At 34.0% G+C, this 27,569-nt stretch overlaps 1 protein-coding gene across 1 annotated transcript; it reads right to left on the reverse strand.

Annotated features, from left to right (window-relative positions):
• Positions 1–1,247: 1,247 nt before the first annotated feature.
• MS3_00004630 (uncharacterized protein) lies at positions 1,248–26,693 on the reverse strand. The gene is made up of 5 exons (XM_012944589.2): positions 25,841–26,693; positions 15,336–15,570; positions 9,279–9,428; positions 3,616–4,354; positions 1,248–1,402 (listed from the first exon to the last, which is right to left on the reverse strand). Exons 1-4 carry the CDS (start codon positions 26,003–26,005, stop codon positions 4,104–4,106), a joined length of 801 nt encoding a protein of 266 aa, XP_012800043.1. The 5' UTR covers positions 26,006–26,693; the 3' UTR covers positions 1,248–1,402; positions 3,616–4,103.
• Positions 26,694–27,569: the final 876 nt, after the last annotated feature.

Genomic DNA, 27,569 nt, shown 5'->3' on the forward strand with positions numbered 1-27,569 from the left:
ATTATGAACTAATTACTTCATTTCATAGTAATAGAAAGACGTTAGAAAAGTCCTGAACAGTTCGGTTTTCTTATGGATATCATATTCGTCTCCAAAATGTCTAAGGATTAGTCTTCGGAGTTTTCTTTTTAGAGAGCTGTTAATTTCTGAGTCTGGTGTGAACGGGTAGAAAACCTGGATGGTTTAGTAAACTGGTATGAGCATTCTATAGATTCTAGGGGTTTTTCTTAGGTGGTCGGTAGGTATACAATCAATTTCATTTTGTTTATTGGTTAGTTGTTTGTCAAGTAAGAAAACACGGCGTATGTCATTGAAGCAGCATATACTCATACCAACAGATCGTTCTAACAATTAAGTTTTGTTATTATTAACAAGACTAAAAATTTTAAATGCACTGACCTTAGAAGTTCCTCAGTCTTGATGTGCCGACATCTGTCAGAATGTTTTCGATTGCTATCTTCTCTGAGTTAGGTGGTTTTGTACCGAAGTTCTCATTGTCGTTTTGAACGTAATTGTGCTCACTTCATGCAGAAGAATGCAACGACCAAAAACTTGCTAGATCCGCAAATCTTCGCTATTTAAAATGTATTTAAATCACGAAGACGCGATTCCCGTTCATATTAAAGCCCCTGCAATACTCAAATATTTTCCAAAAGACCGAATCCTAGTCGACTTTAATGTTAAACTTTAGATTATGTACTTTTCAGTTTTCCGATTTCAGAATAACTTCTACCCATAACATGCACTCATGTGTTGATACTGTCGGCTAAACCTTCGTGATTCCTTTGATCTCTACACTTTATCTATAATCAAGTGATGATGAATTTGCTACTTCAAAGCAATGTATTTCGTAGATAGGTTTTGAATATGCGGTATTCAAGTTTGGTCGTAACATTCCTCAGTGATTTGCCCGTGTACAACAGTCTATTGACTAGTTTAGTCCAGCCGAAAATCGATTCTAAATATAATAGTAATCTTATAGAAAATTGTAGTGCTACCTAATTACATATTTTTTGTGACCGATAGTTCTGTTATCCCATTCGTAGGGTGAACTACAAATAGAAGATTTGACATTTGTAACATGTTTACATCAGCAACATCTGGTAAGCATTCAGCTATTTTCTGATAGTGAATGCGTTACCCTGAGTTAATGTCCAAGCTCGTATCTACTCTTGAACCAATCTCTGGAAATCCACTCGCATGATACTCTTTCGTTTTGTGCATCCATGGTTCTGAGGTGGTCATCAAGTTAGTTGATTAAGATACAAATTATTTGTAGTTTGATTTCAGTATATTTTCGTGCAGTACAGCAACTAAAATATCAGGGTTTTTTTGAGGTAGTTGGCAGAACTCTCTGATCCTTTGACATTTACTACTATTTGGTGTCCCTTTGTACCAATATCTATGTGTTCAAATAAATAAAAATAAAATTCAACTCAACTAGTATGTACATTGCGAGGTGACAGGATTTCATCACCTCTAAAGCGTACTACACAAGTTTGTCATTTGTCGGATCAATTAATTTAGTTATATCGATATATTCATCCTAAACGAAATCGAATTCGCACAACCCGTCGAATTTTCAAACCCAGTGCTGTTAAGTCAGGCTCCATAAAAACTCGTTCGGAATGATTACGACAAAATTCCTGCATCGTGAATGATAAAAATGGATTGTCAACCTGAAGACTAGGTTTTCTGTTTATGTACCATCTTTTGTGAATCATTTGTTTCAACATGCAAATACTTACTCATGAGTAGTTTCTTGAATTTCTCAATCGAATGTGTTATCATTTTCAACTAGATCAACTAATTGTGCACATTTTTAAACTTACATTCTTTGATTGGAAATAATGATAACTCGTTAGTTGTTTATTGTGATTCCACTTTCATTCTTGAACAACTATTCAATGTTATTTTGTAAGTTAATCAGTATCTCGATAGAACAATGAGAAAACAGAGTTTATCTGAAAAATGTGATGTATTTGCGCTATACATTTCGAACAATCTGGTCACACATATACTTGTCAAGGCATTTTTATATAAAACGGACTAATTGCTTTAAAGTTAATCAGTAGTAATTTTACAGATCTGCATTTTTCTATCCATGGTAATATATATTGGATAATGTGTTAATGAATCACTCCCTATCACACCCGAACTAGTGATAGGGAGTGAAGTAGTTGAGTGTGTCGACCGCTTCACTTATCTTGGAAGTCTCATCAGCCCTTGTGGTTTGGTGTGTGACGAAATCTCAGCACGGATAAAGAAGGCTCGACTAGCTTTTGCCAACTTGTGTCATTTATGGCGTAGGCGAGATATCCGTCTATCAACCAAAGGACGTGTTTACTGCGCAGCAGTTCGTCCCGTCCTACTCTATGGCAGTGAAACATGGCCGGTAAGAGTAGAGGATATTCGTCGGTTACTAGTATTCGATCATAGGTGTCTTCGAAACATTGCTCGTATATCATGGGACCATCGAGTAAGTAACGCAGTTGTTAGGAAACGGGTACTAGGTAAGGATGGCAAATCAATTGATGAAGTAGTGAAACTTCATCAGTTGAGATGGCTGGGACACGTGTTACGTATGCCCAACGACCGACTGCCTCGACGTGCTATGTTCAGTGGTATAGGAGTAGGTTGGAAGAAAGCTAGGGGTGGCCAGACCAAAACATGGCACAAATCCATGAAGTCACTGACAAGTGGACTGAGCCATGTTGGTAGGTGTAGACTACGTGGTTGGGGACCACGAGATGATAGCAACCGATGGTTAGAGACCCTGAATGACATGGCTCGAAATCGTTTGCAATGGCGCAGGTGCATAAACTCTTTGTGTTCTCCCAAATTCTAATCTTCTGAATTCTTCCCGATTACTGCTTATACTCTTATTACCTCTACCACTACGGGATTTGAATCGACAACTGCATCTCTGTGGTAATGTGGTGTGGCAACTCGAACTGATGTACGTACGTACGAAGTTCTACGTTGTTACTGACTGACTGACTGACTAATGAATCATATTGTTTTCTAATGTCTAATCCATCGGGACTTTGTATTTGATCGTCATCCCGTGAGGGGATTGTAATATAGGATGAAGATATTTTAAAAAAAAGGCGATTACCTAATTGGAAAAGACATTTCGAAAATTATTTACGATTACCATATATTATACCTATTCATGATAATCTTAAGATTTGTTGTTTCAACTTAATATCATGTTTCAATATCATAAACTTAGTTTGTTTGTAACAGATGACATCATTTTAAATGCAAACTGGAACTGTTTGACTAACCAATGACTAACTGATCACCGTCCTCATGTATTAGCGTAACCTTTCAAATTAAATGCTTCTTGTTACGTTCTTAATCCATCCACTGATTGATATACAAGAGAGAATTTGTCTCGATATAGTTTAAAGCCTTGATACGACCGGTTGTTTAGTTCTACTTTGAGGCTAGTGATAAGTAAGTTCAATTCATGAATAAACGGCCTTGGGGTGGGGGAGAGAGACTAACATCATCTTATCATCTGATATGTTGATGAGGGAAAGCGAGAGAAAACTCATATCGAAAATCTTTATTAAATAACACAAGAAATGATTCAGTCAGCCTACTTACTGAACTACACTTCAACCTTTCTATATCATGTTAAGAATATGAATTTTTATATAAGGAAAGGCTAAAGAAGATGTAGTTTATTTCATAATTCTTGTTTCTTTCCTTTTCCTTGTGCCAACAAAATTGCAAACACATTTAAACCAAGCAGATATGCTATTGGTGAATGTAAATAGTCAACTGAGACTAATTTTAGTTTCGAAATCCCTATAGAATATTCAAAAAAACAAAGAACATTTGATACTAATTGGCCAATTCAATATGATCTGAATACAAATTAAGGCATCGTATATGTGTATATGTGCACACAAATCTTTAATGCATGTATATGTGTTTTGTGTATATTTTGTCTACAGAAAATCAAAAATCAATATTTATATGCACCATAGATAGTTAGATGCTTATTAACTTGAATTACTCCATCCCCATTCCAATGTTATTTCTTTTTTCTTCTTGGTTACTACTCTCTTTTCTTCTGTCTTTCTATCTCTCTATGAATCTCCTATATAATTTGATGATCGATGAATTGTTTCACGATATTCAATTTCTTCACCACCTCTATCAAATAAAACAAGACAAACTGATATACCAAGTATAAATATTCCAAAACAAACAATAATCAATGACCAACCAACTGTAATAGTTGATTGATTCTCTAATGATGATGATGATGATGAATTCTGATTTGCTTCATTCATACATTCAATCACTAAGATAATTAATGCTGATAATATTGTGATACCTAAAACATAAAACAAAATTGAAATTCAGTGTTTGAATCATAATTAAATAATTTTATATAAATAAATATTTAACTATTTTAGTATTCATGAAAAGAATCTATAATAATAAGATTATATCACAACCGACCCGGCTGAACTCCACTGATTACTGCTTCAAACTAGAACTACAGGAAATACATCTTGGAGATAGTCACTAATGAGCATATGTTGATCAATATCAGAAGGGTATTTGTGCATATTATAGTAATTTTAATTGTTAAGATCATGAGTCAATAAATGACAAACCACCATGGAAGGCCTTTTGTGGGACTCCTCAGCAGTGCGCATCCACGATCACACTGACGGGATTCGAACCCAGGACCTATCAGTCTCGCGCGCAAGATATATTCTAATTAAATGAACTAAGTTATTCAACTGCTAAAGCCTGATTTATTACGTACAAATACGTCTTTGATAATGGGAGTATAGATTTAGATAGAATGCTTAATTGTGGTGTTTGTAATCACCAACTTCTAGTCTAAGCCATGTTGGTAGATGCAGACTACTTGGCTGGGGTCCGCGTAACTATCGTAACCAATGATTGGAGACTTTGGATGACATGGCTCAAAATCGGTCACAATGGCGTCGGTGTATACACCCTCTATCATCCCTTCAACTATGAGATTAAAATCGTTTTATATCTTTCTTTCTGCGAACCAATTCTTTTTCTGTACTACATCCTTACATAAGATCTTTTATATATTACACGATTGAGTTAACTGATTCTATAAATCCGGTGTTCATGTTGTTGTGCTAATGCGGTATGACAACTTGGACCGGTGCATATATGTGCCTGGTGCTACGTTGTAGCTGACTGACTGTTAGTGACATCATGGACTGACGTTGCGTTTGGGTTTGGGCGCTCTTAGTTTTGTTCCAGCCTGTTTCTACACCAAAGAACATCGCTCGTTGAGGTAGGCCGTAGTTAAGCTTACGTAACGAATGTCCCAACCACCTCAGTTGATACAGATTCACTACCTGATGGCAGTCTATTCCTAATCCATGCATTACTGAGTCTGTGATCTCAACACACATGAGCAATGCTTCGAAGACATCTATGATGGAATACTAGTAACCTACGAATATCCTCTATTACTAATGGTCATGTTTGACACTCATAAAGTAGAACGAATTGAACTGCTGCTCAGAGAACCCGTCCTTTGTTTGGCAAAAGGATGTCACCTGCACCACAAGTGATGCAAGTTGGTAAAAGCCAGTCGGACTGTCAGTGTATGTGAAAATTTCGTCAGTCATCAGATCATCATGATTAATGAGACGCCCAAGATAAGTGGAGTTGACGATGCGTTCAGTTGCCCCACTCATTGTGATTAATCCGGGTGATGACGCAAGCCAATCGCGAAGCAACATTTTGCACTTGGCAGGAGAGGATTGCATCTCAAACATGCTTGCATTGTGTTTTAAGATGGTCAGAAGACTGAATTTTTCTAGCGTCTTCACCGAACACAACTATATCTTCTGGACATTCCGAGTGAGTAAGTGAATCTTCTGGTAGATCAACACCTGAATAGTCGAACGATGATAATATTATTTCTAAAGGCATATCTATGACAGTTAAACCAGCCTGGTTTACTCGGGTTTGCTTTTCAAGAGTTCTAGTTAGATGTGGAAGTATTATAGAGACTAGTATTTTAGACACCGAATTATTTAAACTGTTTGCTCTGTGATTACCATAAGACGACTTTTGTGATTTCTTATAGAATAACGATCAGCGACCGAGACCGATTGCATTGAATTACGTGCAATTTCCAGATTTTAGCTAAGATCTCAGTTAATGTAACTGCTAGAACTGGGCCATCATCCTTAAAAATCTAAGGGGTTAGTCCATCAGACCCTGCTGCTCTCTTTCGCTTTAGATTGCCTATAGCCTTATCAACCTCACCAAGAGTTGTAGGACATACGTCTATTTGCTATTCAGCTCGCTTTGAGATAGTAAGTAAGTTAAGTGTGGTTGGAGGTCAGTTGATAATAGCTTTCGAAAAAATAATCAAACTAGATTATGGAGAATGAAAACTGTCATTCCAATTCATAACTTCACGTAAGTTTATTCTCATCACTCAACTTCCAAATTAAATCGTTAATTTTGTGTCTCTTAGCATGTGTAATGGTTTTAAACAACTAGATCAGAGTTAATTGGTGGAAAATTTCAAAATTTATCATTTGTTGTATGATTTTACATTCACTTTTCTTGGTAGGTATCAAATTCTATGGTAATTTAATTTAATTTTCAAGTCAACTACTTTGCTAGTTGACTTGGGATTATTAACAAAACCAAATTTTTAAAAAAAATGCTATTCATTTCGTTTGATATTTTGATGATGGCCATAAGTGATTTTAAAGATACACATCCTATCCTACTTGCAATTCTCCGAGAACATCGAAACCTTCAACTAAGATCTTAAAATAAACAAGTCATAATCATGGATGTGTCTATTTCTAAAGTATTCAATAACACCAGAAAGGGGTTTGCGGAGATTGTAGTAATTTCATTAGTTGAGATCGTGAGTCAATTGAAGCTAGTCCATCATGGAAAACCTGGAAGCACTTGACGGCCGTTTCTTCTTATTGTGAAACTCCTCAGCAGTGCGCATCCACAACCCCGCCTCGAGGGATTTGAATCCAGAACCTATCAGTCTCGCGACAAGTGCTTAACCAACTAGACCAATGAGCCGGCATCTAATGGTGTTATTCAATAACAACAAAATAACGCTCCAGTATACAATTCCCCTTCAGTTAATATTAGTTAGTGATGAGAGTTATTTTCAATGTATTATTCAAAAGTATTCATTCATATAAGTCACAGAGAAACTATTTTTATTTGTTTTGTTAATTACTTCCAATGTATCGTCAAATATGTGTTTTTATTCTGAGTCCTTTTTTAGAATATATAATTACTATCCGATGTAAATTAACTTCAAGTTTTTTTGCTTCAGACAACGGTGGATGTGTTGCTCAATTTCGTGGATTAGTTGAAGTTAGACACTAACATCGTTTGATGTCTGCTCAGTGGTTTAGAGGTTATGAGCGAAATTGATATGTACTGGATTCGAATCTCGAAAGGCGTTATCGTGGATGCGCACTACTAAGGAGTCCTACAATAAAACGAAGCACCCGTCCAGTGCATCTAGGTTTCCTATGGTGATCTAGCTCTAATTGACTCATGATCTCAACGATTGAAATTCAATTTGTCAGTTCAAGTATTGGTCAGATAACAGTGAATTAGACTTTTTTCGTAACCCTATTGGTCAACTACTTACAACTGACACACATAATGGATTACAGTGATTGGCTATTATTATTCTTAATTTTTATTGGCTGATATATTTCGATGATATGATTGGTTAACTGTTCAAACAAAACTTGACTGTGATGCAGCATTTCTAATAAAATATTTATGATATATTTCTGTAAAATTTTCAGGAATTGTATTTTTTTTTGCGTGAACAGAAAGGAGCCATTTTATGATTCGGATCCTGTATTGCCCATACTTACCTTACCTAATCATTAAAGTAACCTTATATGATGAACTAGAATTATTGGTCGGTGATGTGTTTGGAAGATGACTATGAAAAAAAAAGTAAAGTATATGGTTAAAAAGATACAATCAAATGTTATAGGTTTATCATATTCTGTAGACACAGTTATTTATGTTTTGTTACACTTTCTAAGCTAAACAATTGTATGAAATTAATTACTTGTAATGCTTTTCATGGATCTTTTTGGTATTAAACAAATAATTACTAATATGCAGTTGTTACTTGTCTTGTATCTAGTCGTGCCGAACTAATCTATTATTTATTGTCAGGACTATAATTCAGATTGGACAATTAAAGATCTTTGCAAGTCATAAGTTTAAACTAGCATTCGTTATTATTTAACTGGTATCAACCTTCTCTTACCTCGTTACATAGTTATTGATTATTTCAACTCTGAAGAAACTTCCTGAATTTTCTAGATATTTGGATAATTTATTGAAAACTATAAGTATTATTACGACTTAATGAAGGAATGAAGGAATTATAACTTGGAACTTTAAAAAATCATAGAATCGAATTTTCAGTAATTAAAATTAAATAGACCATACATCTATTTATAAAGAAAACCTAATAGTAATTCAGTATTTCAGTTATTTTGATCGAATTCACAAAATCTGCGGACTATTGATAATTAGCATACAACTTATCTTATTAGTTGAAATCATGAGTCAGTTGAGGTTAGACTACTATGGAAAATCCGGAAGTACTGGACGGCCGTTTCGCCTTATTGTGGGACTCTTCATCAGTGCTCATCCGTAATAACGCCTCTCGAAATTTACACACAGGAATTATCAGTCTCGCGGGCGAACGCTTAACCTCTAAACCAATGAGCTGGAATCCAACAGTGTTAATGTCTAACTTCAACTAATCCACGAAATTGAGCAACACATCCACCATTGTCTTCTGGAGGAGGTACCTGAAAAGGAAATTGGATTAGAGGCGGTCTCAGTGACCATTGTCTTCAGTGAATTACTATCTCATAATAGACTCGGTTGAACTCCACTGCTCACCGCTTCCCACTAGAACTCTAGGGAATACATTTTGAAGCCAGTCACCAGTGAGCATATATTGATTATTATCATCAGGGGTTTTCGTGAATATTATTTTCACGGTGAACTAGCTTCAATTGACTTATGATCTTATCTATTAAAATTACTATAATATTCACAGAAAACCTCTTATGATATTACAACTTATCATTTCAGTCTAATAAACAGCAAAAACACTGATGATCTTAAAACAGATTAGCTGTTTTCAATCAATTAAAATAACAAAAGGAAAGAAAATTTTTTGAGAAAATGATACATAAATTAATCTTTAAAGAACTTACATGAAAGTATATGCAATACAATTGATATATGATAAAATGTACGTTTACGTTTAATATTCAATGAGAATATTCCACTTAATAGTAAAGAACTTCCAATTGTTGCTAAGATCAAAGCAATCAAATCTAAGATAATAATGATAAGTACTTTAACTAAAAGAAAATTTAAAAAAAGGAAACAACATCTAGTGGATTATTATGTAAATAACATTTTTTGAGAATACCATCAAAACGAATGTAATTCATAATATGAAATTGGTAACAATGATAAATATAAACTTATCATGATATTTGACCATTTTATAGTTAAATATAATCTGATGTATTTAGATAATAGTAGTGTGGTGTGTGCTACTTATATTGACATAAGTAGTATATGATGTTAGTCGTGAACAGAAGGTCTGGCAACAGAGGGATAAGAGGATCAAACAGTATAGAATGGGAACAGAATGCAATTTGTATGAAAATGTAAGAACAATGAAGTGTGAGTCATTTTGAGACAATTGATGGACATTTTGCAAATTACGTATTTACTATTTGATTGTTAGATTGTATTAACAAGTGCTGTAATTTTGTGTTCAACACATTCGATTGTCCTCACCCGTGTTTTGTTCGTTACAGTAGCTTTGATTGATTGGAACTAGAAAAGAAGGCCCAGGACGGAGTGGGTTGGAGAATGCTAGTCAGTGGCCTTTGCTCCATTAACAGTAACAGGCGTAAGTAAGTAAGTAAGTAAGTAAAAGCTTTGCTTGATTAGTGAAAGAAAACAGATATATGTACACATTATATGTCACATATTTTATATTATAAATGACTTGTATCAGTTTTCGTTTATATCAATAAAGGTGATTCTTAACGAGTGTTTGTCATCATATGAATTAGCATAATTTACATTATAACACTATTAAACTTGTATAACTACTGTGGTGTGAGCTACTTATATCTACACAAGTAGTATATAACGATAATCAAGGATAGAATGTATTTCAATAGAAGATCGAGAAGGAAACAACGGAAACAGAAGACGATTGGTGTGAAAATGCAAGAACAGTGAAATCTGAGACGATGGATCCATATTTACAAAAGAAACAGTCAAGTTTGAGACAATGGCGATTGGTAATTTACAAACGAAGTATTTACTGTATGGTTCTCAGATTTCAGTGAGATGTTCCGTGATATATTCGGCTGTTCCCACTTGTGTTCTTGTTCACTATACTACAACTTCTTTTAGTCAACTATTATAAAAGGTGTAAAAAGAAATAGAAGCTGAAATACTCTTCCGAACATATTATTCCAGCAGATTAAACATGTATAATCTAGAAGGTCAGAGGAAATTTGTTATGGGAAATATTGCCAATTGTACCGACAGTTCTTACGTAGGAAAGAGTAAACACAGTGTTTGTATATCCCCAAAATAGTTATATGTCAAAGACTTAATGCGATAAAATAGTCAAACTAACAAGCAGACTGATACACATATGTAAAAATGTACACATAATATAGAAAGATTGCGGTTATTTGTTACATGATTGTTCGGCCTTACATCAGTTCATACAACTATGAGCTTGTACATTACATGTCATATAGATTTGTTACAGCATATAGTATAACGGAGAGAATAATGAAGAAGTCATGACTTCTGGAACTGTCACATAATGAGAAATTATTCTTAATTTTAATATGTGATTACTAAGTAAGTATTATGCCAGAGTAAAAGAAGGCTAAGTTTGCTTAAACCAAGAAATAGAAACAGTTCATTAAAATATGATTAAGCCTATTAGACTGGATCATTTGTCACATGCTGTTCAAACCTATATGAAACTACCACAAGATTTTTATACCGACCTATTTGTAAAATGTCGTTGAATTTGCAAATCGTCGACATGTTTCAATAATTCTAAATTATTGTTGATTAGTTATTTATATTTTGTTTCAATTTCTATTACTCTTGGCTTAATTGAACATAAACTGACTTCTTATATGCGATGTGATGTACTCAGATAATTCATGTATGCTAATGTATGAATAATCGAGATCTATGAAAAGAGGGTTAATTTGAACTGAATATTTGAGGTAGAGGAAGATGTGGTTTCTTGACCAATAAGAGTTAACAATTTCCTTAGTCACTATTGAGTGTTGATTAGATTTAGTTTGACAGACTAGCATATACAGATCATTGTATTATAATAATACAAATCCGATCAGTAGTGATCTAAATTAAACGAATGTATATTAGAAAACTTAACAACATATAACTATACTAGTAAACTTGATTAGACGTATGTTACTTATAGTCAAGATGAATATGATTAGACTGGTACATTCTTATCCTTCAGCCACAAACTTCTTTTTGTGAGTGGTAATGATATTGTCATTGGTATCCAAGCTGAAGTAGATCGAATAAAACATGTATCTGCAGACAAACATCCTTCCTAATATAATTTATCTCTTCTGTCATCTAATATATATTTAATCAACTTTGTAACAAACTTAAAATTTAATGATGTTGTAAATTCAAATGGAACGATTATCATACTGGATGGATGGTTTTTTTCCTAGACTGTTTTTTTAAAAGATAATTTCATGTAACAAATATATTGTAATTAAGATTATGAGTCAGTTGGAGCTAGACCACCATGGAAAACCTGGAAGCACTGAATGACCATTTCGTCCTATTTTGGGACTTCTCAACAGAAAAATCGATAGGTCCTGGGTTCAAATCTCGTCAGGCAGGATCGTGAATGCGCACTACTGAAGATTCCCATACTAGGACGACACGGCGGTCCAGTGCTTTCAGGTTCTCCATAGTGGTCTAGCTTAAAGTGAGTCATGATCTCAACTTTTGAAATTACTATAATATCCACAAAAACCCCCTTTTGATACAAATATATTATACAAAGAAATAAATAGTTATATAAACTAATAATCATAATTGTTTGCAATTTTTTGTACATAATGATAAGTTGAAGAGAATATAAGGCGGTAAATCTACTACAATATTGAATATATTATGCTGGGAATTCTTTATTTGGATTAAATATATGGGACTGGATAGAGGTATTATTGTAATCGTTACAATGACAAATATTCATTTGTAATTATAAAGTAAACACGGACAATGACACAACTTTATTCAGTCATATCTGTTAATGTTGATCGATATCAGTACGTTTACGATTTGTTGTTGTTAAAACCTTCTACATTTTGATTTCATATAAGATTTGTAATGTGGCGTTGCCATATAATTCATATTGATTACTATTGACCATTTTATTTATTATTATTTTATTTCAACACATAAATATTGGTGCAACAGGGAACCAAATATATATGCGCCACACCATATTTGTGTGTGTGGGGGGCTGTGATACTGCTCGCGTGCCCAGACCGAAGAAGGTAGTTTTCTTAGGGAGCTGCACCCCGAGCCTTTGACCTAAAGGTCTAACCCAAAAGGCAGTGGAGCATCGTCAGGAGATGTATTTCTATGGTAGGCGGTGACCAACAATTGGTTCATACGCCATTTGTTCCCGCAGGATACTATAGCCCATGTTCACCACTGGTTTTGGATCCGGTTAAAGCGCCGAACATTCGCTTTTCATCCTCTCATTTTCGTAAACAGCACCCCCGCCACGAGAAGGCAATGAGTAGGACTTCCCTGGTAGAGGCTGTATGCGCGTGGCCGTTGAGGGCGTTTCGAGAGCAAGGGCGGACCCACCCCACTCTAGGCTATACTAGGGCATTTGGGGGCATTTTATTTAGTAAAGTGTTGAGTATACTGTTTACTTATATCATTGTCTTTCATTGATATAAATATTCTTATCAAATTCCTGCCTCTATTCTTATTTACCTTAATTACTTTTCATCGTTAAGATGTCATTTTGTATATCAATCATCCAGTTTAACTAGTCTATGTTTAATTCTACTTTCGTACTAACTGAATGTTTTGATTCTTCATATATTAGAACCTAGAAATATTCAAATGATAATAGTATCAATTCTAAATAACTGATTGAATATAACAACACAACACACAACTCATCTTCAATAATATTTGTTCGATTGAAGAGGATATTTGAAGAAAGTGAAACTTTTCAGATTGTTATATAATGAATTTATTTATATATTTATTTTCATGGCGTAATTATTTGTTGTACTTTCATGCTGGGTGAAACTAGAATTTATGAACGACCTTTGAGTAACGCTAAAATGACCTTGAGAGTGTCTACCTACTAACTAGGGTTAAATGAAGGTTATGAAACATTTTGAAGAATAGATGATGGTTAGGGTTAGGAATAAGATATATAGTTTTGATCACGAACTAAAATCAACTATAATGTCAACACTCTATTTAGCCATATTGGTAAATGAATTTCGCGCTAAAATCTATGACCTGTTATCGTAAATCTGATTGGTTCGTCCATAAATTATAGTCTTGCCTTATACTGTCTTAATTACAAGCTTTCAATCAATTTATTGATTTTCGTTTATCAATTATTCACTGATTGTTCAGTTTTGTATTACCTATAACTTAGTTATGAACGAATTATGATTTCATATGTATAGTGCATATTTATTCACCCAATTAGTGTAAATAATTCTGTAAGTTTTTAAATCATCATTATAATAATATGTTTATCATTTTGTTTTCATTAGTTATCGGGGGAGAAAAGGAGCAACGTCTCTAGCCAATAGGTATTAGGATTTCTCAGTTATCGTATGATTGATTGAGATGAATATCATCCATTAGATTGGAGTTGTTGGGATGACTTACGAGAAGTACGACGGTACCTCCAGAGGCCCTAGAGAAGCTGAAGAGTCCCATCCTATCAGAAAGCAATGGAACTTTCTAGAATATCAACGTGATATGCTACTATTGGTTAGTTGTATAACATGCGTCTTCGCTGATTGGTTGAATTATAATGTTGATATGATAAACTCTAATGTTTATAAATACCCATAATTTTCTGTACATTTTGACTCTTTTTAAAAAAGTAGTTTCTCTAGTTTTCTGCTATCTTCTTATTTATGACTTTGGGAGGATTGATAGCATTCGAGTGCTTAAGTTATACGGGATATATAATGAATCTAAGATTCTAGATATAACAGGAGTAAAACAAATTTGTGAACCTATTAAGCTGGAAATATAAAAAAGGCTGAAATTCAGAACAATATTCAATTAGGATTAATTTATATCAGCTCATATGTCATTGAGTTTGTTCACATTTAATTCGGTTAAGCCCTTTTGTTAACACTTATTCAACAAATAGAGTCATTCGTACAATAACAACTTATCTATATGATTGTATCATTATCATTGTTACACTTGTATGAATATGTATACTTGAGCATTGCTTACTTACTTATTTACTTGCGCCTGTTACTCGTAATAGAGCATAGGCCGCCGACCACCATTCTCCAATCCACTCTGTCTTGGGCCTTCTTTTCTAGTTCCATCCAATTCTTGTTCATTTTTCTCATGTCTATTTCCATTTCTCGGCGTAATGTGTTCTTTGGTCTTCCTCTTTTCCTTTGGCATTAAGGATTCCATGTGAGGGCTTGTCTTGTGACGCAGTTGGGTGCTTTCCTCAATGTGTGTCCTATCCACTTCCAGCGCTTCTTCCTGATTTTTCCTCCGCTGGGATCTGGTTTGTTCTTTCCCACAGTTGGTTGTTGCTAATAATGTCCGGTCAATTGCTTACTTACTGCCAACGCATATATTCATTCTGCTAGCCTTACTATTAGTCGCTTAACTGATTTGATGATTCACTGATTTCCCTATGTTAATATATTGGCTCTCTCGCTCATTTGACTCATATGCTGATTCGCTTGTCTACTTGCTTTTCGGCACTACAGTTTCATACTTGCTTAGTGTACTTGTAAATGTTGGTTATTTGTATATAGTACAATAATAAGCATAATCAACACATTGTATTCACTTTCTCATTCATATACCATTGGTGTGGGTGGGTGGATATTATCTAATAACGATTATCAAAATGAACTATAATTATGAAATTTAAAGATTCTATTGTATAGCAACTATGAAGAAGAACAACTTACCATTTAGGAAATCACGAAATTGACAAATTTTTTCAATCTCATTTAATTCATTATTATCTGTGTTCATGAATAATTTATCATCATTATTATGATGATTGAGATTGAATTGTTTTAATAAACTATCACATTGTTGAAATAAACCAATTGATTTAAAATGAATATGAATCCATGATGTACTGACTGAGCCAACAATAAATAATAATATACTAATTAATGATAATAATAAAGCTAAAATCTAAGAGAAAAACAAAAAGAAAACAATAACAATAAAAAAAAGAAAAAGAAAAACAATGAAGTAGATGTGATGAGATAAATCTTCTTTTCTTTAAAAAAAAAGAAAAACATTTTTATTCTATAATTATTGTAGTGAACATGAACATCAGTGAGGAACAATCGAATGTATTTGACACAGCAGTACAGGACGTGTTATTAAAATCGAACAATTATGAAGTAAATGCTTAATTTGCAAAATGTCCACCAATTGTCTCAAGATGACTCAGACTTCATTGTTCTTGTATTTTCATACAAATTGCATTCTGTTCCCATTCTTTACTGTTCAGTCCTCTTGTCTCTTTGCTGCCAGACCTTCTGTACATGAGTAACATCATATACTACTTATGTCAATATAAGTAGCACATATCACACTATATGGTTTAAATATATAATACAAATGATTGTGAATAATTTCAGTCATGATTTTATCAATGTATATATACATATATTGATAGTTTGTTGTGTCTTTAAAGGATGGCTAGTTGTCATGTGATTTATTCGTCAATTGAAATACAATTTATACAATCTTAGTACTGTGCTAAATCAACGACGTTCGATCAGTGTGAGCAGACTAGCAGTCCTTATTGATTCTTTGTTCACCTAGCCCGTCCGATTGAGTTCAGAACATCAATAACAGCTTCCATTATGCGAATAATTGATTTCAAACAATTGGTTTATATACAAGCCAAACAGACTTCATCATACCATACCCGTACGAGCAGTCTAGAGTACTTATTGTTCCTGCCTAGTTCTGCCTGTTAAGTACAGAACATCAGTCTCAGCCTCCTCTAAATGAATCATATATTTCAAGCATACTGAGTTTATATATCAACCAGACAGACCACAACGTGCCATAAAATAGAAAATAACATTTGTACAAGAATTAGCCAAATGTGGCTATGAATAAGGGAGGTAGTAATTGGTAGACAGGGCATAATTCAAGAATAGTAAATCGTACAATGATAGTTCATAGGTCAAAATAAAGTTCATAATAAGAGGGACATGAATATGAATAGTTTAGTTACATAACAATTATACGACAAAAATATACGTTCAGTATTGGTCCATAAATAGATCCCAACAGTTACCATTCATTATGCTTATCGGGGCATAACACTATGGAATCTTTTCTTGCCACTTATCAAATAATTAAAAACATGAATGAAAATATTGACCTAATTAATATCCATTAGCTCATAGTGAATAATACTTTTTTAAATTTAAACTCTCCGATAGATCCTTGGTTCAAATCCCATTGGACGGGATCGTGGATACACACTACTGAGAAGTTCCACAATAGGACGAAACGACCTTCCAGTACTTCCAAGTTTTCCACGGTAGTCTACTGTCAATTAACTCATGAACTCAACTGTTAAATAACTTAAATAAAGTGGTTACATTGGTTTTTCTCAGTCTATTTATACTGTTTCAAGAAATAAGTAAATAACCGAACAGTTTTGGTTAACAGTTTTGTTCTTACATAAATATAGAGAGAAAAAGTCGTACGACTAATCCATTTAATTATAACTATATACATATAATTAGTAAAGAATCCCATTCTAGTTCCTGATAATCCAATTATGACTTATGTTAAATGGTTCACCATAAAATAAACACCGGTAATCAATCTCTGGTTAAAATAAATGAGTAACAGATACTGTTCATTTCTTATTAATATACGGTTAATCCCTGATTACTTCAATGTGTAGTATTGTCTAGAACAAGAATAAATGAGAAGTAGGTTAAAGGTTATCCAACCATGACGTAGGATAAGTGCATGCAAACATTGACTTTTAAAATAAGTGATACTGGTAAGTACAAACTATCCAGTTGAGATCAGTAAAATGATCATGATCAATGGTTGAAGGTTTAAGTTAATATGATTATAATAATTCATTTGGATTTACTCTTCATTTTCAATATCATTTCATTTTGTTTTATTGAATTCTCTGTTCAATGTTCAATCTTATTTACTATGATTCATATCAATAATTATCTTGGCATATTCATCGGATATGGTAATTTAATCAAATGTAATGTTCGTCGATTGGTTGAGGTTAGACATTAACACTGTTAGATGACAACCTGCTCAGTAGTCTATAGGTTATGTGTTCGTGCACGAGATTGAAGGCTCTGGGTTCGAATCCCGCGAGCGAGGTCGTGAATGCACACTGCTGAGGAATCCGATGATAGAACGAAACGGTTGTTCAGTGTTTCCAGATTTTCAATGGTAGTCTAACATCAATCGATTCACGATCTCAGTCAACATCTGACAATCCATAAATAATTATCTATCTAGTAATACCATGTCAGCCACTACGTTACTGATGAATTCTATTTGAACATTAAGACGGTTGATTATATTTTAAACCTACTGTCTCTTCATTGGTCCTATTTTCTCTTGGACTATGTATTCAAATATATAAACACAAAGGTATATTGTAAAGAATTTATCTTTTCTGTGTAAAAAAAACAAACATAAGATTAAGCCGACATTTCAATCGATATCATCTGGAATATCTTAGCCAATAATTTCAGTTATTATTAATGTTAAATTCACTTGATATTACTAGTATAGGAGTTGTGGAGATTAATAAGTTTTTGATTGAGATCATGAACCGATTGATGTTAGACCACCACCTTTGGAAGCATTAGACGGCCGTTTCGTCCTATTGTGGGACTCCTCAGCAGTGCGCATTCACGATCCCGCTCACGGGATTCGAACCCAAGGCCTTCGGTCTCGCGCGCGAACGCTTAACCAACTGGACCACTGAGCCACTTGAGTCACTTGATATTGTTTACTAGAAACTTCCTATTGATAATTAGGACTGTAATTGATCAGTCTCTTATTGGCATATGTGCATCCTGTGAGTATTGCCTCGATATTACCTTAATTCATAAACATCCATCTTTGCTTATAATGCTTGTGACTTAAGGCAATTTCGAGACAGTCTGCATAGGATGCATATATGCTAATAAAAGACTGATCATTTACAGTCTTAAACAACAGTAAGAGGATACAAGTGAACATCACCAAGTGAATATAACTTCACAAGAGAATGGCTATCAGAACTCAGTAGCCAAGTGGATAACCCTTTGGCGTTTGAAGCGAATAATACTGGGTTCAAGTACCAGAGTGAACATCAATTATGAGATGCAGATACATCCAGCTGACTAGTCCCAAATAGAATGTAACACGCGTCCTCGATTCCACTGCTAGCAACTACCAATCTTCTTTGAAATAAAACATTGCAAGTGAGTATTGACAATAAGAGTAGACAGTAAATATAGTTCATCACATAGTCGAATTTAATATATTAAATTATTAATGTATCTGAGTTACAGTAACTTATATTCGTAATTGTAGTTTTCATGGCTTATTACTAAAATAACATGAAGCGCAGAGTTTGTTTATGTTATGGCGGCCTGTTTGAATATCTGGGCTTCATGTTCCTATCATCTAGATATTTCAACAAGTTATCTAATTTTATTTGTTTTAATACATCATTATAGCTATTAATCACATAACCTTTCGTTGTACAAGTTACAAAAGTCCCAATCAGAGATCTCGTAATTGCTGGCAATATGCAACGTAAAGAATGTACATGATTTAGATGTCGATTGACTGGACTACTAACTTCTAAATGACGATCACTCAATATGTTTTCATCAGGACCGGTCAAGAAATACGAAACGGAAACTTGTCGAAATGGACGACACTATAATTTATGGACGAACCAATCAGATTTAGCACAACAGAGCTTTGATATTGGCGCGAAATCAATGTATTCATTTGTTTAAATAGAGTTTTGGCAATATAGCTGATGTCAGTTTGTAATGAAAACCCTATATCTGATTCCTAACCCTAACTATTAACTGGAAATATTACTCCTAATTCCTCACATTCGTTTATAACCCTCATTTAACCGTAGTATGTAGTTGGACATTCTGAAGGTCTCTTTAGTATCGTTCAAAGATCGTCTATAAATCATAGTCTCATCATCAAGAGAACAATGTGCCTAAATCCTTAATTTTTATTAAGGTCTTAACGCCTTTTCGAGGTCAGTTCCTCTCCTAGTTCTGACGTCCTCTATTGACCTTCTGAATTTTTAGTGATGCAAATATGATGGACCTGGTTCTGTGTAGTGTAATCCAGTGTATGTGTTTGTGTGGGAATATTTTGCTGCCTATAATCATTTTGTTGAATGCGTACAGATTTGCAAATCTGTACCCATTCACGTCCATTTCTTCTAGTCAGTCCATGTCGTCCCATGATATCTCCATACCCGGTGTTGTCCATTCCATCTTTGACGTTTAGGTCTCTGATCAAAACAGTCAGGTCATTTTTCGGGCACTTCACTATGATCGATTGTAGCCTCTCATAAAACTGATGGGTGAATAGCATTGTGTAACATTCATTGTAATTCCCTCCTTAATTGTTTTAAATGATGTTTTCGTGATCCTGAGTCCATCAGATTCCCACGCTATAAGAGCATTTCTTGCTTCTTTGCACAGCATCAGAACAACTCCCTGAGTGTATGGAGCATTTTGTTCTTCGTGACTAGAGTACAGTAGCATCTCTACCAGATCTAACTTTTACTGTCCACGTTAGGTCCAATGGGTTTGATTGATTCCGAGCAACGCTGAGTTGTATCGCCTCATTTCTGTAGCAATTTGAGTGGTCCTTCCGGTCTCCCATACTGTTCAAACATTCCATGTACCTATATTAATTGTCGCTCTGGTTGTTAGAAAGATAATCGGTTTGAGGATTTCCGAAAAACTCTGCTCTCACCACGATGCGTCATAATTCTTTCTTCAACTTGGAGGACAGATTTTAAGTGGTTTAAACTATTTTTCTAATTAGTGTTTATTTAGCAAGGTTTTTTTCTAGGCGATGGGATTACTGACTACATGCCCAACACTTCTTCTTTGTATGGGCTTAGGAACGACAATAACCCTAGAAGAGCTACGGGAGGAGTTTAATGAAGACACATATAACTTAAATCAAAAAACATCTTGTAATGATTCATAAGTGTATGCAAATTTCCAACATGATTTGTATCTATCAATGTTCATAATAAGTTTCCAAATTTACCTGTGTTTACATTGATTATACACCTATCATACTGTCAGGGGGGTGGCATGTTCAAAAGAGAATAGTAGTGTCTCGAAAAAAATGTAGCTACTGGTACTAGTATGTTTATGGAATAAACTGCTATTTGCTAATTGTTCAATGGAAGGAGATTGAAATGTTCCGATACAATTAAACAAACCAAGACCATTAGATGAAGATATGCATTAAACATTGATTTGCACCTAAGTAAAATTTACAGTTTTATGTCATTTTATATTGTCGAAAAAATCAATCAATTGGAATGTAATAAATTGTCAAAAGTTGAAAAAAAAATCGATTAATCAATAATTCAATCGAAGTATATCGTTTATAAAATCAATAAATGGGATGTTACAGCTAACGAAAATAATTAAACTACTAAGTTACATATATATTATACTTCCCCTTCATGCAAATCAATTAATTGATTTTATATAGAATAGATAGTGTATGATTGAGACCGATCAGCTAAATGGGCCTGGATCCAGATTCTTATATCAGATTTCAGACAAAATATCAGCAATGAGATAACTTAAATCATTAAAATTTTAGTTGAATAATATAACAGATAAGTTTCTATGGTTCATATATTACAACGTGTGTAAATATTTCTAATTTTGTTGATATTTTACAGTAATTTCTAGTACTGACTACATCACTAATAGTATGATCAAGTGTGTTGTTAACTTTAACAAAAAGAATTCTATTTTCACGATGGATCTGATGCAGATGTGATAGCGCTGATCGGCAATGCAAGAGCTGCATATTTACAACTAAAGAACATCTGAAACTCAAAACAATTGTCAACCAACATCATAGTTAGAATTTTTAATGTAAATGTCAAGACAGTTCTACTGTATGGGGCAGAAACCTGGAGAACTACGAAAGCCATTATCCAGAAAATACAGGTGTTTATTAACAGTTGTCTACGCAAAATGCTTCAGATTCATTGGCCGGACACTATTAGCAACAACGTACTGTGGGAGAGAACAAACCAGATCCCAGCGGAGGAAGAAATCAGGAAGAAGCGCTGGAAGTGGATAGGACATACATTGAGGAAAGCACCCAACTGCGTCACAAGACAAGCCCTCACATGGAATCCTCAAGGCGAAAGGAAAAGAGGAAGACCAAAGAACACATTATGCCGAGAAATGGAAATAGACATGAGAAAAATGAACAAGAATTGGATGGAACTAGAAAAGAAGGCTCAGTACAGAGTGAGTTGGAGAATGCTGGTCAGCCGCCTATACTCCATTGGCAGTAACAGGCGTAAGCAAAGATTTACTACATAAAATTAAATTTTACACAAATTTGTCATAGGAAGATACAAATTCATTAGATATTAACAATTTAAAAAAAATGTTTTTAAATAGTTGGGATCATGAGTCAGTTCAAGCTAGATCACCATGGAGAATCTGGAAGAACTGGACGGCCGTCTTGTCGTATTGTGGGACTCCTCAGTAGTGCGCATCTACGACCTCGCCTCTCGAGATTCGAACCCAGGACCTACCAGTCTCTCTCATGAGCGCTTAACTACTGAGCCGGCAGTTGAGGGTTGTAGTAAGATGTATGTGTTGGCAATCTCGTGGTATCGAAATAATACCAAAGTCGTGACAAAGTATACAAGTGGGACTACTGAGCATACGAGAGTTCCTGCAAGGTTATAAACAACAGATGAGGGTGTTTTTGTATAAACTAAAACCAATAAGTACAGTAAAACAATCACTGGTACAGTTGGTTATAATAATCATGATAATTGTTTCCATTATACTAAACTTGTTCTCTTCATGAAAGTAGGTCACAACAATCTCAACCATTGAAATTACTATAATATCCACAAAACCCTTCTGATAGAAATGTTTTCGTTTAATTAACTGGTTTACTGAAATGATTGACTTTGAGGAAAATTATTTATATTTAATTTTAACATATATATTCAACACAACCGAAATTCAATTGATGAAAATTAAAGCTGTACTGATGATGTCGTTCAGAAGAACGATGAAAGCTCCACGACTAAACCATCCAACTCAGAGAACAAAACTCCATGGAAAATGAAAGCATATTATTTGATTATTTAATAATAAAAATCTGCCTCAAAACCATTTTTTTCATATTTAACAGTTTCTTATTGAAAGTAATTTAATGGAAAACATTATTGCATTTGAATAATTACCGACTACTGAAACTGTGGTGTATACTACTGATGTTGATAGATATAAGTAGTATGTATTATCAATCGGAAGTGGAATATCTGACAGTAGAAGGTTAAGAAGATCAAAGAAAAGAGAACTAGAATAAAGAATGATTGCTGTAGAAATGAAGATATAGTAAAGTTTGAGGCAGTTGATTGACATTTTGTAAATGATGTATTTACTATAATTTTGTAATCATAATTGATCGATCACTGGGTGGTGATCATTGTCATGTGTGTCAAGTCCTTATTTAGTGTAGATCGAATGTTATTGACCATGTTGCAATGTGGCCACCAGTCTAGGTGACTCGAAACTGCGTGCACTATATACTGAGATCAGATGGTGGTTGGAGGTAGTCGAAAGGAGACTTGACACACATGACATTGATCACCACCCAGTGATCAATCAATTTTGATTACATCTCAGTCCTATAGGAGGTCAGTCGCGGCCCGGATAGCTCAGTGGTAACGTCTCTGACTGTGAAGCTGAGTGACACGGGATCAAGTCCGCCAGGGAGCACCAGTTCCCTCAAGATTACAGGTACACCTTGCTGACGAGTGCAAAGTAGCACGAAAGCCGCGTCCAGGGTTTGCTGTCAACGACCTCCAAATACATTCCACTGTAATTTTGTGTGGAAATATATTCAATTATCGCCAATTGTATTCTTGTTTACTTCAATACCAACCAGTGATACATGTATTATGCAATCGTATGATTAGCTTACACATGTTATATATATGAAGTTTCATATGATATAATTATTTGAATATAGTTATTACAATAAAATTTATTCATTGTAAGAATATTTCAATCAGTTAGTAAATTCAGTAGTTTGAAATGATAATACTAAAATGATTTGTATGGGGATAATTGATAGTTTGAATTGGAAAGAAATACTTTACCTTTAGAGCTCTAAATATATCTATTATATCCTAGTGAAGATGAAATTAAGAGTAACTCTCGAGACCTGAAGAGATATAGTTCCATGGTAGCCAGTGACCGACGATTGGTTTATACGACATTTGTTCCTTCAGGATCCTGGAGACTAATGTTTGTGATATATCCTAGTGAAGATCAAATTACGAGTAACTTCTAAGACCTAATAATGAACTAATATTATCTATATATTCTTATCGTATAACTATTCAGTAACTAGATTATGCATATTTATATTCCCCTTATTATAAGCTTCATTTTGAGTTATAATTTATTATTATACCACTTACCATTCTTAAGTTATGCTCAGTTTATTAATTACAGCCTCTCACAATCACGCTCACAGCCACTTTTTGGTTTGATCTTGTATAAATGTTATTTCCTATTTTATGGTGTGATGTGATCTGTTTGGCTTGTGTATAGACCAAGTATGTTTGAAATGAATGATTCGCATAATGGAAACTGTTATTGATGTTCTGGACTCAATTGGACGGGGTTAGGCAAACAAAGGATCAATAAGTCTTCTAGACTGCTCACAATGATCGAACGTCGTTGATTTAGCACAGTACTAAGATTGAATACGTTGTATTTTCATTGACGAATAAATTACGTGATAAAAAGCCGAACTTCAAGACACAACAATATCCATAGAGTTACAGAATAATGATATAGTGAAACTGATGCACTTGTTAGCTTTGAATACACATCTCCATCAAGTATCATATTCAAAAACTTTATTACTGAATTATTTAGAATGGGACGTATCCCATTTCGATATCACTTAATCTAGTAGCTATATCAATAACTTGATCAAGAGATAAAATTGAATTAACTTTAAGGATAAAACAATACTTATTATTCAATAGATGACTGGTAAGTTAATGAGAGCTTATCGGTACTTCCAAAATAAATTCTTACTGTATAAGTAACAAAATGACAACATCAAGTAATCATTAACCCGATAAATGCATTTCATTAATGATTGAGACTTGTAATTCGTGAAAATATAACTAGTTTTTTTTTTAACTAGAATAGTATTTCAATAGTTGAGATCATGAGTCAGTCGAAGCTAGACAACCATGGAAAATCTGGAAGCACTGAACAGCCGTTTCGTCCTATTTCGGGACTCCTCAGAAGTGCTCATCCACAATACCGCCTCTCGAGATTCAAACACAGGATCTGTTAGTCTCGCACGCGAACGAATAACCTCTAGACCACTGAGCCTGTTGGAATCCAACGGTGTTAATGTCTAACTTCAACTAAGCCACGAAAGTGAGAGACACTTCTAACATTGTATTTAGTGAGTTACTATCGCACAACAGACTCGATTGAACTGCACTGGTCACTGCTTGTCACTAGAACTTCAAGAAATATCTGTTGAAGCCAGTAACTTGTGAGCATATGCTGATTACTATCAGTCGGGGTTTTTGTGGATATTATAGTAATTTCAATGGCTGAGATTGTTGTGACTTACTTTCATGAAGAGAACAAGTTTGGTATAATGGAAACAATTATCATGATTATTATAACCAATGATTATAATCAGTGATTGTTTTACTGTATTTGTTTGTTTAAGTGTGTCCAAAAACACCCTCATCTGTTGTTTATGACCTTGCAAGAACTCTCGTATGCTCAGTAACCACACTTGTACTCCTTTGTCACGACTTTGGTATTGATTTCTATACCATGAGATCGCCAACACATACATCTTACTACAACCTTCAACTGCCTACTGATAATTGGCCTACAGAGGTATCTAACCTAGTAACTGGCACATAGTCATCCTGTAGTGGTGATCATAGTCAATCGCGACTCGACGCCTACTATAAGATCATTAGTCCATTGAAGCTAGACCACCAAGGAAAATATTATTATTTATAAATTTATCAACATATACATCATCTCACTGTTCCAGATAAAATCATAGAGTGTTTACTATAGTAAATAAAACTCATTACAATACATTATATATTATTCATTGAACTTACTTTTAATGGCCTACCAACACGTACAACATCTATAGTCATTGTTGGTGCACGACTACCTGATTGTTGATTGACTAATTTATTTCTTAATTGTACTGTATGTAATTGTGATTGATAAAATGATGCTTCAGAAAGATCATCTTCATCTTCATCTTCTCCATTCTCCATTTTGTTTGTTTGTTTTTATTGAAGGAACTTATTAATGAATGTCTAATTAATAAATTTAGTCTAATCAAAATCAATATTTGATTATTCAGTGAAAATGTTTTAGATGATATAAATCTATATGGTTTCTCCTAATTCATGTTTATTTTTATATCCAAGCATATGTAGCTTTCAAATGATTGAATTACATTTGTATCCTACACTATTTCCCAGTTGTATACAAGTACACAAGTACACATATATGACAAGCACACACAAACACACATCAGTGTATATATCAATATCCCAATGATGTACACACATACACACACACACGTTTGCGTGAGCGTGCGCCTATTGTTACCTTGCTTACTTCCGTTTATTTTTACAATATATCACATGTTATTCTAATCATATTATAAAACTAACAAAAGAATATTCGATTCAACAATAAGAAACACAAAATCATATCATGTGTAGATGAGGAATATAGAGTTACATAGAAACAAATGATACCTTCCATTATTGACTGTTAGATGATAACACAACATACCATAATTAGTAGGGGGAAAAAGGAGAGAATACACAGATACAATCATAATGATGATGTAATTTCGTACAAAAGAATCATTGAGTTAATCAATTCGATCATGTTGAATAGATCATCCATTTTTGTGAATAAATGTACACTTTAATCTTTAATAATAATGTGTTGTAATCAGAAAGGAAAATAGATAGATAAACATACTATTTTATAATATGTGTATATGTGTTTGTTGATAGATTGATAGACAGGTAAACTTTCTGATTGGTTGAAATTTGATATTTTGAACTGATATAATATATTTTATAAATCAATAATGTGATAAAACTAAGTATTACTGAAAATGATCAATGTTCAATGAAATATAAATTGATAAGATATCACTGGTAATAGCTTCTCACTAGAAATCCAGGAGTATCTCCTGAAGTCAGTCACTAGTGACCAGTTAATTATTATCAGAATGGGTTTTGTGATGATTTTTAGGAAATTTCACAAGTTGAAATCATGAGTCAATTGAAACGAAACCACTATGGAAAACCTGGAAGCACCGGACGGCCGTTTCAACCTTAGTGAGAACTAAGGTTAAAATCTGCATTGAGGTTGCAAACCCCTGTTTAAAAAGTGAGTCGAATATCCTGGAGAAAGTACAAAGAGTGGCTACCCGTGCAATTCCAGAACTCCTGGATTTACCATAAAAAGGGTGGCTTTAAAAGCTAGACCTCTTTATTCTGTCCTATCGAAGATTAAGAAGTGAACTGATTTTAACGTATATATAGTATTTGAATGAATTAATCATTCCTTTGTACTTGTTGAATGCTTGATTTCGAATTCTAAATACAGTACATTCGTTTGTGGTTATCTAGTACTTCTTGATCCAATTACGTTATTTCTGGGATTTTTAGTTCATAGTATAATTCAAATACTCCTAATTATCACAGTATAGAGTACCAAACAAGTGGTTTTGGATCTAATATATCCTTTCTTTTTCTTTCCACTAGATCGGGACATCTCAGAGGGCATGGCAGATGAGTAGGAAAGCCAGGA

The sequence above is a fragment of the Schistosoma haematobium genome, chromosome ZW (assembly GCF_000699445.3).
Source record: "Schistosoma haematobium chromosome ZW, whole genome shotgun sequence".
Lineage (NCBI taxonomy): Eukaryota > Metazoa > Platyhelminthes > Trematoda > Strigeidida > Schistosomatidae > Schistosoma > Schistosoma haematobium.